Below are 19137 nucleotides of genomic sequence, written 5' to 3'. Positions count from 1 at the left end.
TCTATGTTTTTCCAAGATAACATATGATTAGGTCAATTGAAAGGTACATTTACATTGTATATTTTCTTTTCAGATGGACCTTGGGAGTTGCTCCGAGAGCACAGATGAGACAAAGTATTCTGTAGATGTATCACTGCCAAGCCCTAAATCCAAGCTTCATTCAAGGGACTTGAAAAAGGAGCTAATTACGTAAGTTTAACAATGCATATAAATGAAAAAAAAGCAAAAAAAAAAATAAAAAAAAAAATATATATATATATATATATATATACTGTATATATACATATACAGTATATATATATATACACACACACAAATTAAGTGCGCATGACGAGTCCTTTTCATCATGCTGGTGGATCGCCTTTAAAACCATTTTCGTTGATCCACCGTACTACAGGCACAGTGGGAAGTACTCCCGGGCTTTACGGGAGTGCCAGGTGAAGTTACCACATTTGCACTAGGAAAAGGCGAATGTGGTGAAAGTGCAAATCACTTAGTAGAATGAATGATCCTGTGCAGTGCTTCCTCGTAGGCCAGTTTTGTGAGCGGCCCAGCAGTGAAAAAGTTATTTAGAGAACCGTATCCTGCAATAAGCAAACACTTCACAATACAGACTGCATGGTATGGTTCTCTAATTAACTGTTTCACTGCTGGGTAGCTAACAAAACTGGCATTAGAGGGAACACTGGTCCTGTGAACGTTTGTTTTGGACAAACAAAGGTTTATAAGAATGACAATCTATTAAAATTTGGTAATTGAATGTATTTCTGTTTTTTAAATGTTACTTTCATTTTCTAATGTTCAGAATTAGATCAAATATCCACATTTGAAATTTCGAATATAACGTTCCATTTAACAAAAACTATTCAAAAGTTAAATAGTTCATGAGGAAGGGAATTTAGTAAATTGACACATAATAGATACAAATATATTGATTCAAATGTTTCCATTTCAAATATTGCATAATTCAAATATTACATCTAAAGAGAGCATTAGAAATACTATTACAAATATATTGATTAGAATCTTTCTAATTTGAATATTACATTATCAATTTTAATTATGCAATATTTGAATTAGAAAAACTTGAACTGAATATTACATTTAAAGATAGAATTAGAAATATTGTTGCATTTAAACTAATGTTAGTATTTTTGTACAAACATTCAAAACAAATGAATAATTGTCTTAAAATTTGTTTCATTTTTCGAATGTTACAAAACATTTACCTATCCCTATAAAGCACATGGTGGTAAAGTCATAAAGGGGCTGAACCAAGTATCTGGATGGGGGATGTTATTCAAACCACTCGAGCTCAGCTCCCTTAGCAGCTACAACCCTCCAAGACCCCTCATTTGAAAGAGAACCGTCTGCTCTTTCAAATGGTGGCATTTGAGTTATATCAAGCAGATCTTTTTTGAAAAAAAAAAAAAAAAAAGTAAAAAATCACTTGGGAATTTGCTTGAGAATGTTACATTATGTATACAGTGAAAAAAATCTGGTTTGTCTAACAAAGTTTTCTAGTAAACAAGTCCCTCTCTTAACACCATATATATTTGTTTCTGCATAGTCAGGTCATCACTGTGGTAATAGTGAAGATTTTGCAAGAAAAAAAAAATGCTTTTATTTCTTTACTGAACAATGGGACTTCTCTAATCTATATTATAACCCCCAAAAGTCTGTATGGGTCACTATTTCACATGTGGATACCCTTGATGACAATTTAGTCAGGTAATTACAGTAACAGCACTTGCCGTAGCTATCTCACATGCAAGGAATTATAAATATAACAATGGCATATTTTGTATCTATTGGACCTGCTGAAAAAAATAATATATAATTTATGTGGTTCAATGACTGAAATTTGACTTGCAATAGGGTTTAAATGTAGGTAGCCAAAAAAGCTCAAATTTGGCTAAGCACTGGGGTGAAAAAAGTCTTAGCAGTGAAAGGGTTAAATAACAGTGTTTATTAAACAAACAGGGTAGGGTTTGTTGTTAGGCACAATGGGCAGTTGCAAAATGGAAACTTCAGTTCAAGGGGTTTCTGTTTGGCCCCTCAAAAGTCCATGTCTTACATTTTATGCATTTAACACAACTACCATTCAAACTCAATAAGAGTTTGCTCTTTTTTTTAATGGTAAAGGCTTTTTAACTGGACATCAAAGTTTAAAAAAAAATTCTATCTAACTGGATCATTTTAATTTAAAAAAAGTTATCTTCTTAAACTGTAGTTTTAACAATTCTAAAGGTTTAAACACATAATCAAAGTAAAAGAAAAATGCAGATGTCAAATGCAAAGAGAATGAAAGGAAATTTATGTAAAGCTAAAAAAAAAAACTCTAACAAAGTAGAATATTTTTTACACTATACTGTATCAATTAAAGGGTTGGCATCAGCGGAGAGAATATGTGTGTGATGAGTGCCTTTTTTTCATGGATGCCAAAGACGATACTCACTGACTGTAGGAACAAATGGACAGCAATTTTACATAGCACTGCTTATAATGTAAAGAAAAGAAATTCACAAAATCTATAAGTATAGGTACAAATCCACAAATCCTGATTCCAAAATCCAAAATTATTCAAAAATCCAGACTTATATATATATATATAAAAGAAGCAATAGGTCCAGCACAAATAACAGTTCAGAGTTGTTTAGCAAAGTGCACGGTAGCCAGAGGGTCCTGCTCACCTCCAATATATAAATCCAAATGGAAAAAAGTAGATGGCTCCAGCACTGTTTTTTAAAAGTGAAATAACCTTTATTAAGGTGACATAATGAACAGACAGCAACGTTTCAGGTAACGCAGACCCTTAATCATTTCGGGTAACGTTTCGGGTCTGCGTTACCCGAAACGTTGCTGTCTGTTCATTATGTCACCTTAATAAAGGTTATTTCACTTTTAAAAAACAGTGCTGGAGCCATCTACTTTTTTCCTTTTGGATTTATATATATATATATATATATATATATATATATATTTATTTTTTTATTAAAATAAAAAAAAATACAATTTCTCTGCCTTTGTTTGTGGTTTGGGTTTTGTGTTCTAAAATACTTTACTTTTCTGTTATAGTACTGTACTATCTTTCTGAGAGTATGAAAAGTATTACAAAAATTATATAAAACTGCATTTAAGTTGTATTTATAAGCTGTATTATGAATTGTAAATATTACCTAAATGTCATAAGAGAACACTGTTTACATTTGGTCAAATCCCTTCTCCAAGATGTTGCATTGTACAGATACAAATACACAAATATTCTGAAATCCAAACCTTTTCCCAAACCAAGCAGTTTGGATAAAGGGTTTTGTAAATTGTAGATTTTTTTGTTAGAGTTACAAACTGATTTGTCTAATATTTTATTGAGAATAAAGATTTTGAATAATCTATTCCAAGTTTTCCAGGTTTCACAATATTTACATTTAAAGGGACACTAAACCCAATTGTTTTCTTCCATGATTCAGATAGAGCATGCCATATTAAGCAACTTTCTAATTTACTCCTATTATCAATTTTTCTTGTTCTCTAGCTATCTTTATTTAAAAAGCAGGAATGTAAAGCTTAGTTGCCGGGCGGGATCGGGGACGGGACCCACGGGGGCGCGCACGGGGGTTGGAGGGCAGGCGCGTGCACGGGGCGGGAGCGGGTGGGAACCGCTACACTACAGAAAAACATAAAGTAAAAAGTAAACAAAAAAAATAAAGTTTAAACTTTATAAATATAATCTAAGGGATCTGGAAGGGGTGGGGGGTTGGTCTTGGTGGGGGGGAAAGCTACACTACAGAAAAGGGCTTTTTTTTTAATAAAATGGCAAATTTTTTGCAAAACTGGGTACTGGCAGACAGCTGCCAGTACCCAAGATGGCGCCCATTAAGGCAGAGGGGAAGGGTTAGAGAGCTGTTAGGTGGGGGATCAGTGAGGTTGGGGTCTAAGGGGGGATCATACACATCAGCATATGTAAATATGCTTTTTTTATTTTTTTAAAATGGCCAAATACCTTTTATTTTAGTACTGGCAGAGTTTCTGCCAGTACTTAAGATGGCGGGGACAATTGTGGGGTGGGGGAGGGAAGAGAGCTGTTTGGGAGGGATCAGGGGGTCTGATGTTTCAGGTGGGAGGCTGAGCTCTACACTAAAGATAAAATTAACCCTGCAAGCTCCCTACAAGCTACATAATTAACCCCTTCACTGCTAGCCATAATACACGTGTGATGCGCAGCGGCATTTAGAGGCCTTCTAATTACCAAAAAGCAATGCCAAAGCCATATATGTCTGCTATTTCTGAACAAAGGGGATCCCAGAGAAGCATTTACAACCATTTGTGCCATAATTGCACAAGCTGTTTGTAAATAATTTCAGTGAGAAACCTAAAATTGAGAAAAATTTTACTTTTTTTTTAATTTGATCTCATTTGGCGGTGAAATGGTGGCATAAAATATACCAAAATTGGCCTAGATCAATACTTGGGGTTGTCTACTACACTACACTAAAGCTAAAACTATCCCAAAAAGCTCCCTACATGCTCCCTAATTAACCCCTTCACTGCTGGGCATAATACATGTGTGTGGTGCGCAGTGGCATTTAGCGGCCTTCTAATTACCAAAAAGCAACGCCAAAGTCATATATGTCTGCTATTTCTGAACAAAGGGGATCCCAGATAAGAATTTACAACAATTTATGCCATAATTGCACAAGCTGTTGTAAATAATTTAAGTTAGAAACCAAAAGTTTGTGAAAAAATTTGTGAAAAGTGAACGATTTTTTGTATTTGATTGCATTTGGCGGTGAAATGGTGGCATGAAATATACCAAAATGGGCCTAGATCAATACTTTGGGTTGTCTACTAAAAAAAAATATATACATGTCAATGGATATTCAGAGATTCCTGAAAGATATCAGTGTTCTAATGTAACTAGCGCTAATTTTGAAAAGAAATGGTTTGGAAATAGCAAAGTGCTACTTGTATTTATGGCCCTATAGTTTACAAAAAAAGCAAAGAACATGTAAACATTGGGTATTTCTAAATTCAGGACAAAATTTAGAAACTATTTAGCATGGGTGTTTTTTTGTGGTTGTAGATGTGTAACAGATTTTGGGGGTCAAAGTTAGAAAAAGTGTGTTTTTTTCCATTTTTCCTCATATTTTATAATTTTTTTTATAGTAAATTATAAGATATGATGAAAATAATGGTATCTTTAGAAAGTCCATTTGATGGCGAGAAAAACGGTATATAATATGTGTGGGTACAGTAAATGAGTAAGAGGAAAATTACAGCTAAACACAAACACCTCAAAAATGTAAAAATAGCCTTGGTCCCAAACGGACAGAAAATGGAAAAGTGCTGTGGTCATTAAGGGGTTAAAGGGACACTAAACCCAATTGTTTTCTTCCATGATTCAGATAGAGCATGCAATTTTAAGCAACTTTCTAATTTACTCCTATTATCAATTTGTTTCATTCTCTTGCTATCTTTCTTTAAAAAGCTGTAATGTAAAGCTTAGGAGCCAGCCCATTTTAGGTTCAGCTCCCTGGATAGCGCTTGGTTATTGGTGGCTACATTTAGCAAACCAATAAGCAAGCATAACCCAGGTTCTGAACCAAAAATGGGCCGGCAACTAAGCTTTACATTCCTGCTTTTTAAATAAAGATAGCTAGAGAACAAGAAAAATTGATAATAGGAGTAAATTAGAAAGTTGCTTAATATGGCATGCTCTATCTGAATCATGGAAGAAAACAATTGGGTTTAGTGTCCCTTTAAATGTAAATATTGTGAAACCTGGAAAACTTGGAATAGATTATTCAAAAGCTTTATTCTCAATAAAATATTAGACAAATCAGTTTGTAACTCTAACAAAAAAAATCTACAATTTACAAAACCCTTTATCCAAACTGCTTGGTTAGGGAAAAGGTTTGGATTTCAGAATATGTTTGTATTTGTATCTGTACAATGTAACATCTTGGAGAAGGAATTAGACCAAATGTTAACAATGATCTCTTATGTCATTTAGGTAAAATTTACATATCATAATACAGCTTATAAATGCAATTTAAATGCAGTTTTATATAAAAAATGTTAATACTTTTCATACTCTCAGAAAGATAGTACAGTACTATAACAGAAAAGTAAAGTATTTTAGTATTTTAGAACACAAAACCCAAACCACAGACAGAGGCAGAGAAATTGTATTTTTTTTATTTTAATTTTTAAAACAAATGATAAAAAAGTCTGGATTTTGGAATAATTTTGGATTTTGGAATCAGGATTTGTGGATTTGTACCTATACTTATAGATTTTCTGAATTTCTTTTCTTTACATTATAAGAACTCAACCAGTCCACTAATTTAGAAAAGGGTTAAAGGGACAGTCAACACCCGACACAACTTAATCCCATACCTTAGATCCAGAAAAGAAGATGCGTCTGCACCGCATCCCATGTTCAATACCTCTAACGTTATATGTGTAATCGTCCAAAGCACATACGATTTTCTCCTGTAGATATGGCTGCCAAACTCCCCCCCCCCACCATTACGTAGTAAGTTTCATTTTAAAGGCATCCGCTAATCAGAATCCAATCCTTGGTTGGATTCTTTACACGCATTCATGAGGATTTGCAGCTGCACTTTCTATTTCTGCTTGTGAGTGGACATAAATTATAATGCGCATGCGCATTAGCAAAGAAACAGTGTCACTGTGAACGAGAATGGAATTCAATAGAGAAGGGGCAGACAGCTGCCAGTACCAAAGATGGCTACTAATAAGTTAGAGGGGGATGGTTAAAGAGCTGTTTGGGGGGTATCAGGGAGGTTGGGGGCTAAGGGGGGATCCTCCAGAGCAGCATATGTAAATATGCCTTTTTAAAAATTTTTTTTTATCAAGGATAGCTTTTTTTTTTAGTACTGGCAGACTTTCTGCCAGTACTTAACATGGCGGGGACAATTGTGGGGTGGGGGAGGGAAGAGAGCTGTTTGGGAGGGATCAGGGGGTGTAATGTGTCAGGTGGGAGGCTGATCTCTACACTAAAGCTAAAATTAACCCTGCAAGCTCCCTACATGCTACCTAATTAACCCCTTCACTGCTAGCCATAATACACGTGTGATGCGCAGCGGCATTTAGCGGCCTTCTAATTACCAAAAAGCAACGCCAAAGCCATGTATGTCTGCTATTTCTCAACAAATGGGATCCCAGAGAAGCATTTACAACCATTTGTGCCATAATTGCACAAGCTGTTTGTAAATAATTTTAGTGAGAAACCTAAAATTGTGAAAAATGTAATTTTTTTTTTATTTAATCGCATTTGGCGGTGAAATGGTGGCATGAAATATACCAAAATGGGCCTAGATCAATACTTAGGGTTGTCTACTACACTACAATAAAGCTAAAATTAACCCTACAAGCTCCCTACATGCTCCCTATTTAACCCCTTCATTGCTGGGCATAATACACGTCTGGTGCGCAGTGGCATTTAGCGGCCTTCTAATTACCAAAAAGCAACACCAAATCCATATATGTCTGCTATTTATGAAAAAAGGGGATCCCAGAGAAGCATTTACAACCATTTGTGCCATAATTGCACAAGCTGTTTGTAAATAAATTCAGTGAGAAACCTAAAGTTTGTAACAAAATGTGTGAAAAAGTGAACAATTTTTTTTATTTGATCACATTTGGTGGTGAAATGGTGGCATGAAATATACCAAAATGGGCCTAGATCAATACTTTGGGATGTCTTCTAAAAAAAAATATACACATGTCAAGGGATATTCAGGGATTCCAGACAGATATCAGTGTTCCAATGTAACTAACGCTAAGTTTGAAAAAAAGTGGTTTGGAAATAGCAAAGTGCTACTTGTATTTATTTCCCTATAACTTGCAAAAAAAGCAAAGAACATGTAAACATTGGGTATTTCTAAACTCAGGACAAAATTTGGAAACTATTTAGCAAGGGTGTTTTTTGGTGGTTGTAGATGTGTAACAGATTTTGGGGGTCAAAGTTAGAAAAAGTGTGTTTTTTTCCATTTTTTCCTCATATTTTATATATTTTTTTATAGTAAATTATAAGATATGATGAAAATAATGGTATCTTTAGAAAGTCCATTTAATAGCGAGAAAAACGGTATATAATATGTGTGGGTACAATAAATGAGTAAGAGTAAAATTACAGCTAAACACAAACACTGCAGAAATGTAAAAATAGCCTTGGTCCCAAACGGTCAGAAAATGGAAAAGTGCTGTGGTCATTAAGGGGTTAAAGGGCTGATAAACAGTCTGTTTCATTGTTGTAGTAATAAAACACTGAGCTGTGGCTTATACCTAATAGAAATCATAGCAATTTGTATTATTCTCCTTTTTAAATGGATTTTACCTTTTGTTTCTTTTTTTACTCTACATTTGTGCTGTGTCCTGTGTACAAGGAGGTTGTGGCATCTGCAGGCAGATTTATCTAGCATGATATCATAAAACTTATAAAGTAACATGAGATGGTTTACTATAAAGTGAATATACTAGATACCAGGGAGTCAGATTTGCTCAGGCACAGACCAGACACAATGTAACCTAAGTTGTCAACATGTCAGATCCCTTATCACACTGAGGGCAAAACCTACAATGAGAATTTCTAAGTGCTCATTATGCAAGAAAACAATTAAGTATGTTTCTTTTTAGGTTTACTTTGATTTACCATATTTGTTTTTTACCAAAGGAGCACTGATTAATATCCCTTTAAAAATAATAATTATATTTTGTATAAAAGTAAAACTAAGACAATTTCTTTGTCATTAATACAAGGGAAATAAAATGCATTATTTAGATTATTACCACTACAAGGTGCTGTTGTTAAAGACTTTTTCTGTCTGTATAGGAATATTTCCATCCTAAATATGTGAGCTTTCCCTATATATTCTGAGCTTTGTTGGTGATTTTACATGATCAATTTCCTTTTGATGCATATTGTGCCATCTTGTGGGTGTTTTCAGTATTACAGACATTCTAGGCAATAGCATTTTTCACCACCAAGAGTGGTCACAAAATATTTTTTTTTTATAAATTGTGCATACGATTTACAGCCACACCTGGGCTCTGTAGATTTCTGCATAACAGAAATATCAACACTTATATAAACATGCATAAGTCAGTATGGGAGTAGGAGTCCTCACAACACAATGAATTGATTTTGCCCCAGGTCTGGCTTCCTCTTCTCCTCCAACACTTCCGCCTTCACAGGCAGCAGGAGAACTATTTCTGCAATAACCATGCAAATCCTCAGTTGCCTGTTACGTCATTTCCATCACTATGCCTTTGGCTTTGGGCTTCTCTTGGCATTGTTTACATAAATTTGTAGTCCTTCATCGTGTCTAAAAAAGCTTATTTTTGTTGTCCTTGTATACAGGACATACAGGACATAATCTGGCTTTGTAAATAATTTATTGTGTATAATTTATCATTACTTTATATATAGTACCTGCTTAACAAAAAACAGTAACTTTGATGCAGCATACTGACTTACAGAGCCCCAGTGTGGCCATAACTCGTGTGCATGATTTATGGTAAAAATAAAATTGTGGCCTCTATGGTGCTCCTTAGTTATAATTTAAACTGTACTAAATGATGCCTTTATAACTTAACTTACAAATACCATAATTTAATTGTAAGGGCCAAATAATCACAAAATTGATTTAATCCCATTAAAGTATTATTTTCCTACAGGGACACACCTTAAGGGATATACAGCTTTACAATGGGTTTTCATCTCTGGAAATACTTGCCCAAGAATCTGCTTCAAAGTTTAAAATTTTTAATTTTATAACAAAATATTCTTCTTGATTTAGATTATTTTATATGTATATAGACGTGTGCACAGGCAAAAAATATATTTTTTTTAAAGCGTTCCATTCAGCCAAAATTCGTTCATGCATGCATCTGTTTCGGACGAATATTAGATTTAGATTAATTACCATTATTTCCAATGGCAACAGCTAATATAGACAATTATTATTAACAAAAATATTACATTAGAGTATGCAAACAATTAAAAGAACCTATTTTACAATGTTAAAAGAACTTACAACCCCTGTATGACTAAAATTCAGCATTCACTGCCTGTCTGGCTGTCTCTAACATAAGACATTAGTAATACTATAGCGGGATTGGATAGGAGACAATAGACAAATGGTAAGACCCCCTGTACATCATTACAAACAAAGGCGCTTATTAAAGGGACACTCAGGTTAAATTACATTTTCATGATTCAGATACAGCTTGTAATTTTAAACAACTTTCCAATTTACTTCCATTAAAAAAAATGTGCACATTCTTTTATATTTACACTTTTTGAGTCACCAGATCCTACTGAGCATGTGCAAGAATTCACAGACTATACGTATATGCATTTGTGATTGGCTGATTGCTATCACATGGTACGAGGGGAGTAGAAATATACATAACTTTGAAATTTGTTATTAAAAAAATCTACTACTCATTTTAAGTTCAGACTAAGTGCTATTGCATTGTCTTGTTATCTTGCATTTGTTGGTTATGCAAATCTAATGTGTTGACTGGTCCTTTAACCAAACAATATAACTCCTTGTGCCATAATAGAAACACATAAAAATGCTAAAGTGTGATTTGCCATGACATTGGGGCCTATCTATCAAGCTCCGAATGGTGCTTGAGGCCCCGTGTTTCTGGCGAGCCTTCAGGCTCGCCAGAAACAGCAGTTATGAAGCATCAGTCTAAAGACCGCTGCTCCATAACCCTGTCCGCCTGCTCTGATGAGGCGGACAGGAATCACCACAATTCAACCCGATTGAGTACTATTGGCCGCGAGTATGCAGGGGGCGGCGTTGCACCAGCAGCTCTTGTCAGCTGCTGGTGCAATGCTGAACATGGAGAGCGTATTGCTCTCCGTATTCAGCGAGGTCTGTCGGACCTTATGCGCACTGTCGGATCAGGTCCGACAGACATTTAATTCGGCCTCATTGTTTGTATGTGACCTGAGTATGCCCAAAAATCCTAAATTATGAACAAAAAACTTGCTACCTTGCTTAAAAATCTTCTACACCATTGCAGCATATTTATGACTAGAGTGTCTTGCATGGAAAAATATTAACTCTCAAAATTAAAGGGAATGAAACCCAAAAATGTTCTTTCATGATTGAGATAGATTATACTTTTTTAAACAAGTTTCCAATTTACTTCTATTATCAATTTTGCTTGGTATCTTTTATTGAAGAAGCAGCAATGCGCTGCTGGGAACTATCATTTGTAAGCCAAAAAACATAAGCATACAAGTGCAACCACCAATCAGCAGCTATCTCCAAGCTCCTTAGCATATCTATATATGCTTTTTAAACAAAGGATGCCAAGAGAATGAAGCAAATTAGAAAATAGAAGTAAATTGGAAACTTGTTTGAAATTGTATTCTTCATCTGAATCATAAAAGAAAATTTTGGGTTTCATGACCCTTTAATGTAAAGCATTTAAAATAGCAAAAGGTTATCAAAATTTGAATTGTTTTGTTGTCCAGTGATCTTTTGTGTTGTGGCCAGTTAGGGCAGACATAAATAAGCCATTTCATATTGCAAACAACCACTGTGCAGCAAGTAGGAAGGTAGTCTTTCTGAATTACATGTACTGCATCCCAGTATCTCAACAGCCAGTGGAAAAACTGCAATGTACAGATTTAAATTACAAGAAAAGCCAGAAAAAATGTTAATCAAAGTGATTACTCAACCATTTTTTTTTTTTAAATATTCCTAATTCTCGTGGCCCTCCTCGTGTGCAGGGACTTGCATTCCAAGTTCCAACACTTGGCAAGTAAAACAAAGAAGAACCTCAATGTTCTATTAATTATAATAATTATATTTGTTAATAAAAAAACAAAAGATTAAAATGCCTTATGGCTATTTATATGATATTCACCATGCAACTCACAAGCTGGGTTTTATTACCCAGTGGTATCCAGTTTCCCTATTCAAACTGTATAAAAGCATTTCTTCTTCAATACTGCATTGACGTGGGACTCCCAAAACAGTACTCTCCAGTGTAACATAACAGGCTACGCCCACTCTCATTTCATAGTTATTATGAAGCTTTATCAAGAAAATGCTGTCAGCCTTAACAATTACTGCACTGTGAAGAAAAGCGCACTCTAGAGATGAGTGTAACAGTACAACTATACTAGAACATTTAAGGGGATATTAAATAACAGCAACTAAACATGGTAACAAATAATTTTGCATAGAAACAGACAAGAAATGCCTATTTGTGTTCATCTGGTGCTCAGGGATCAGCTTCTCACTGGCTGTTAAGTACAACTCCTGCAGCCATTTTGGAGCAAAGGGACAGATCTACTAAAGCAAGAAATGAAATTCTGTAACTTGTTTTAATTTGTTGTCTTACATTTGGTTCTTTCCTTGTGTTGCTGTGCCTGTTAATTAAAGGAATACTATAGTCAAAATTAAACTTTGTATGCTCCAATTCATACAAATCAGCAAGCGCTACCCAGGTTCTGAACCAAAAATGGGCTGGCTCCTAAGCTTACATTCAAATAAAGATAGCAAGAGAATGAAGAAAAAATGATAATAGGAGTAAATTAAAAAGTTGCTTAAAATTGCATGCTCTATCTAAACAATGAAAGTTTAATTTTGACCAGACTATCCCTTTAAGACGATCAATCTTTCCACACAGCTCAATAGACCCATTTTCTGTGCATGTTCCAAACTCTTCAGATGTGCTCTACAATATACATAAGCTAAAGAGTCAGCTAATCTATTTACATCATATACCATTAGATTGGGGTTGCCACTTTTTTAGGGTAGTTGTCACATATTGTAAACTTAAATGCTAGTCTACTGGATCCAAACAAACAGTGAATTTCTAAGGAATCCTTAAAGGAACATGAAACCCAATCGTTAATTAGAGCATACAATTTTAAGCATCTTTGCAATTTACTTATTTTATCAAATGTTCTTCCTTCTCATAGTATCCTTTGGGGAAGAAACAGCAATGCACTACTGGGAGCTAGCTGACCACATCAGTTGCAGCCACCAGTCAGCAGCAAACTCCCAATAGTGCATTGCTGTTCCTGAGCCTATCTAATTATGCTTTTCATTAAAAGATTCAAAAAGAATAAAACAAATTACATAATAGAAGTAATTTGGAAAGTTGTTTAAAATTGTATGTGCTATCTGAATCATGAAATTAATTGTTTTGGGTTTTATTCCCTTTAAACGGACATAACACGGTTTTCTCTGTTCCCCACTACCAAATGCTTTATTAGCACAATTAATTCCTGTCATACTCGCCAATCAATTGTTTCATTCACCAAATGTCCCTTTTTTCATTGATCCATAACATTTTCTGCTCCACTTCCCTATTCCTTTATCTCAGATAATGGCCTGCCTTGTACTACAGGAAGCGTAAGAGAAAACACATGTTATTAAAAAAAGTAAAAACAAACAAATAGAGCTGTAATGGATAAAGCTTTTGGAGGGGCCATGTTGGACTGACATATTTTCATAAAAAGCAATGTGATCAGCTTGGAAAGAACACAACTTAATAGCTATATTTGTGTGATGGTGCCCAGCCCAGATAAAGGGGCCTATCTATCAAGCTCCGTATGGAGCTTGAAGGCCCCGTGTTTCTGGCGAGTCTTCAGACTCGTCAGAAACACAAGTTATGGAGCAGTGGTAACAAAGACCGCTGCTCCATAACCCTGTCTGCCTGCTCTGAGCAGGGCGGACAGGAATCTCCGGAATTCAACCCGATCGAGTACGATCGGGTTGATTGACACCCCCCTGCTAGCGGCCCATTGGGCAATGCTGAATACGGAGAGTGTATTGCTCTCCGCATTCAGCGATGTCTTGCAGATCTGATCCGCACTGTCGGATCAGGTCCGCAAGACATTTGATAATTTGGCCTCACAGCCTCTTTTAGCCATTTGAACCTCAAGCAGAGGAAAACTTGAAGTGTTTTAGAGGCCGAATTATCAAATGTCTTGCGGACCAGATCCGACAGTGCGGATCAGGTCCGCAAGACATCGCTGAATGCGGAGAGCAATACAATCTCTGTATTCAGCATTGCACCAGCAGCTCACAAGAGCTGCTGGTGCAACGTCGCCCCCTGCAGACCCACGGCCAATGGGCCGCCAGCAGGGGGGTGTCAATCAACCCGATCATGCTCGATCAGGTTGAATTCCGGTGATTCACAGTGCGGATCAGGTCCGCAAGACATTGCTGAATGCGTAGAGCAATACGCTATCCGTATTCAGCATTGCCCAATGGGCCGCTAGCAGGGGGTGTCAATCAACCCGATTGTACTCGATCGGGTTGATTTCTGGAGATTCCTGTCCGCCTGCTCAGAGCAGGCAGACAGGGTTATGGAGCAGTGGTCTTTGTGACCGCTGCTCCATAACTTGTGTTTCTGGCGAGTCTGAAGACTCGCCAGAAACACGGGGCGTCAAGCTCCATACGGAGCTTGATAGATAGGCCCCTTAGTCTTTACCCAACCAGAAAGGTAACTGTCCTAAAATATCTTCATCATCCTTTACTATTTTGTGAATTACTTACTGGACTTGAATACCAAAAAAGAGGTTATATCCAGCACAAATGTCCCAAAGTGTGCATAGGCTGTGTGGTGTAAACTGCCAAACACCAAAAGTAGTATCAAAGAGCACAAAATCACAGCAGCACCACTTGAAATGTTCAAATCCCTTCTTTATTCCATATCACAAGGATGGCAAAAAGCAATAAAACAGAATGACGTTTCGGGTTAGACACCCTTACTCATGTTCATATAATGTGAGTACCTGTTAACAGACTTAAATACCTGTAGACAGGTGAGACCACACCTCTTCAATTAACACCTTAGGTATACCATTGCATTCTTTATTTCTATACACTGACCCCTAGTGGTTTACACCTGTAAATATTAACCTTTAAACACATTTTTAAACAATTTTTTACAATTTAAAACACAACAATACAGATCTGGATAACAGCAGATCTAACTTACAGATTACATCAGAGGCAATATACAACTTATCACTTTATCACTTTAACCCATTTAAACAAACCCTGAGATCAGCCTTTATGTGAATACATTCAGATCAAGTTCCCTGTTCATACCTTTGGGGATTAATGACTCTATTCTATTGATCCAGAATGCTTCTCGCCTTTTAAGGAGTAGTTCCCTATTACCTCCTCTTCTCAGAATGGGTACATAATCAATAATCTTAAATCTCAACTGTGAGATTGTGTGGCCTTTTTCCACAAAGTGATATGCTACAGGGCATTGAGATCATTATTCCTAATATTAGATTTATGTTGTAGGATTCTGTCCCTGGCTCTATGGGTCGTCTCGCCAATATAAATTATGCCACACGGACACTTGATCAAATATACTACATAGGTGGCATTACAGTTATAGTACCCTTTGATTCTAAATTTCTGACCTGTTAGGGGGTGGGTAAAACTATCTCCTTTAATTAAGTTGTTGCAGTTTGAACAATTAAGACAAGGGTAACAGCCATTATTTTTTGAAGTAATAAAACTCTGTCTAGTCTTCTTCTTACTACCCACATCTGCCCTAATTATCTTATCTCTTAGACTGGGAAGTCTAGTATAGGCAGGCATAGGCGGCTGTTTAAAGGCTTTTACTTCAGGGTTACACTCATTTAGGATGTGCCAATGCTTTCGTATAATTCTTTGTATTCTTGGGCATTGTATTCTGAAATAAAAAACATTCTGTCAGGGTCTTTCTTCTTTCTGCTATTCTCTTTATCGACCCTTCCTTTTGGTATTTGCAGTACCTTTTTAGTAACTTCATCTATCATGTTCTGGGGATAAACTCGCTCTACAAATCTGTCCCCCATTTCTTTAAGTCTTACCCGCACCAAAGTATCATTTCTCACAATCCTTCTCACCCTCAACATTTGGCTAAATGGAATTGACTTAATTAACGCTGGGGCATGAGCACTGGTATAGTGAAGAAGACTGTTTTTATCTGTGTTCTTTCAATACAAATCCGTTTTTAGCACTCCCCCATTCTTATATACCTTTGTATCCAAAAAATTAATAGATTCCTCACTCCAGGATAATGTAAATTTCATATTCCTTGTTGCGGAATTCAATTCCAACACAAACCTCTGGAGGGTGCCAACGTCGCCCCACCAAGTGCCGAAAATATCATCTATGTACCGCCACCAGGTGGCGCCACATAGTTGAAAGAGTTCATTTTCATATACAAATTTTTCTTCAAAGGTGTTCATAAAGATATTGGCATAGGTGGGAGCGACGTTGGACCCCATAGCTGTTCCCTGTTTCTGAACATAGTATGGGGTATTGAAGTGTAGAGACTTACAATATCCAAACTATAGAGTATACATTTATCCATAGGCCCAGATAAGCTATCAATTTTCTCCAAAAAATCGTTTGTGTCTTTAATAAAAGACATAGACTGAGATACTTGCTGGACTTGCATTGCGCAACTTTGATGAAATCACTACAACATTGTAATTTAACTTTCTGAACTTTACACAAACTTTACAAAACTCCAAACCATAAAGATAATGACATCTACAGGATTGTTCAGTGTTATCTGTATCTAACAGTTATTTCACTACAGCTTCAGAAATTCCTTTTGCATGCATTCAGTATATTTAAATTTTGATACTCAATTATAGCACGAATTGGAACATTCCTGACTACCTCACAAATAGACAATGCAAACCATGTGCATATCTATACAATCTTCCTGCTGTCACATAATGGAGATCAAGTAGACAACGAGCAAAATAATAAAACCTCTGGTAGTAGTTTTGAAAAACATTAATCCTTTATTGGGGTTAAAAGTCACTCATCTTAGCACAGGAGATGCAATTCCTTGTGGATTTGGTTGTTGTCACTATATTAGAGAAGCTTGTTGTGTCTTTCAATAATAAATAGAGATTGACAAAGTCTTAAAAAAGAGAAAGGAGGGGGGATTTTTGAACAGTGTACTGTGATTTTTCTCTCTCTCTTTTAATATGTTTCCAATGATCCATTTTACCTACTGGAGTGTATTAAATTGTTTACAGGTAGCTCCTTTACTTTGATTTTCTCATTTGAAATAGCTGATTTTGCCTGTTGCATTAACATTATAACATAATAATAATTAGTTGTATCCCGCACATGCGCTGTGAGCGTGTGCAAACAGTTCTGATCAATGCATAGGAAGATCTCACAGAGCACTCACTATCGGCACGCTGCAAATTCGCTTGTGACATCACTGTCAGATCTTCCTACCTCTCAGATTTTCCTACCATACCTAAGTATGTATGCACGAGCAAACAGATGTAATCGCATTCCACAAATGTTTAAGGATCATCTGGGGAATGCAGTGATGTAGGTTTGCGCATGCACAGTAGGCGCAGTAGAAAATCTGATAGGTAGGAAGATCTGACAGAACACCGGGATTGTCCTGGTAAAACCGGGTCATTCAGGCACCCTGCACATGTTGCCCCAGGCATCCATTTGAAAAATCGTTTTTTCCTACTAGTTCCATATATAATGCATAACTTAGTCATTTATTTTTTTAAATAACTTTTTTTATATTAATTAAAATTTCCCTTGTACAGTTATGTGATATATGCAGATGTATAAATAATCAAAATATATCTAGAAATTACTGAACAGACCTAGCCAGGTAATTAAAAAACATATATACTGTATATATGTATATGGGTTTTTTTTTTCTTTCAGTTGCCCAACGCCTGGATGTGATGGAAGTGGTCATGTAACAGGAAACTATGCTTCACATCGCAGGTAAACAAACCACACAAATTCACATTATGTTTTCTATGTGGTTCCACTTTAAAGTATTGTACATGTTAGATACAGTATGAAGAAAACAGTCTTTTCAGCTTGAGGTCTCTGTGTGTTATAATTACACTGCATTTTATGCTCTGTCTCATTTTAATTATTGATTACAAAGGGAGGGGATCAGTATTAAAAGCCATTCTAGTTTTCACACATGCAGCAGATTTTTAGTATCAGTTTTTATTTTTTACTGCACCAGCTAATAGCTAAGTTGGTCATTTACTGTGTACGGCTTTGTAGAGCTATAATAATGTAGTGCTATTGTTCAATAAGAGGTGTATGAGCACTTTTCCATACAGAAGTGCTTGGGTTGTTTAACTAAATGGTACTGACTGCTACTAAAATGTTTAGTATTATTTACTCTAAAATAGCAAGATGCTAAAAATAGATAATAGTTTCTGTTTGTCATTTAGTATCACTAGAGGAATCACTGTGCTATAGATGGATTATTATTATAACCCCTTAATGATCAAGGTTTTTCCCTGTTTCCGTACTTAAAAGGACATGAAACCCCAAATGTTCATTTAATGATTCAGATAGAGCATACATATGTAAACAACTTTCCATTCTACTTACATTGTTAATTTTGTTTCATTCTCTTGTTATCCTTTATTCAAGGAACAGCAATGCACTACTGGGAGCTAGCTAAACACATGAGTAAGCCAATCACAAGAGGCATATATGTGCAGCCACCTAGCTCCCAGTTGCTTATCCCAGTTCCTTATCCTACCTAGGTATGCTTTAAACAAAGGATACCAAGAGAACAAAGTAAATTAGATTAAAAGTAGTAAATCGAAAAGTTGTATGTTCTGTCTGGATAATGAAAGAAACATTTTGTGTTTCATGTCCTTTTAAATGACACAAGCAATTTTGTCATTTTTGCTCACTGTTGGTTTAACCTTAATTGCCGATTCTCTTGTTAAGTGCACTAATACGTATTATACACCGGGGGGTTTAACAGACAAACAGGCTTTTTCTAGTGATACACTTTATGGGTTTATAAAATAACAATTAATAGAAATGTTATACTGAAAAATGGGGGTAAATGAAAAAAATTGCATTTTTTTTGCCGTTTTATTTATAACAATTTCTATAAAATGAATGTAGCTAAAGAAATATACAGCCAAATATATTTCTTATGTTATGTTCTGTTGTTAGGAATACCACATATGTATTGGTTTGATGCTAAACTTTTCTGTGCTTGGACACCCCATGTAGACACCCCATGGTATTTATCTAGAAGTATTTTGGCACATTATGTTTAACCCTTTTATTGCCAAAG

At 35.8% G+C, this 19137-nt stretch overlaps 1 protein-coding gene across 1 annotated transcript in view; it reads left to right on the top strand.

The window, feature by feature from the left end:
- The window catches only part of ST18 (ST18 C2H2C-type zinc finger transcription factor), a 283008-nt gene that overhangs the window by 212821 nt on the left and 51050 nt on the right, over positions 1-19137 (top strand). The window contains 2 exon segments of the mRNA XM_053713138.1: positions 74-189; positions 17739-17801. Coding sequence (XP_053569113.1) covers positions 74-189; positions 17739-17801 — 179 coding nt within the window.

The sequence above is a fragment of the Bombina bombina genome, chromosome 5 (genome assembly GCF_027579735.1).
Source record: "Bombina bombina isolate aBomBom1 chromosome 5, aBomBom1.pri, whole genome shotgun sequence".
NCBI lineage: Eukaryota > Metazoa > Chordata > Amphibia > Anura > Bombinatoridae > Bombina > Bombina bombina.
This window is presented reverse-complemented; position numbering and strand designations above follow the sequence as displayed.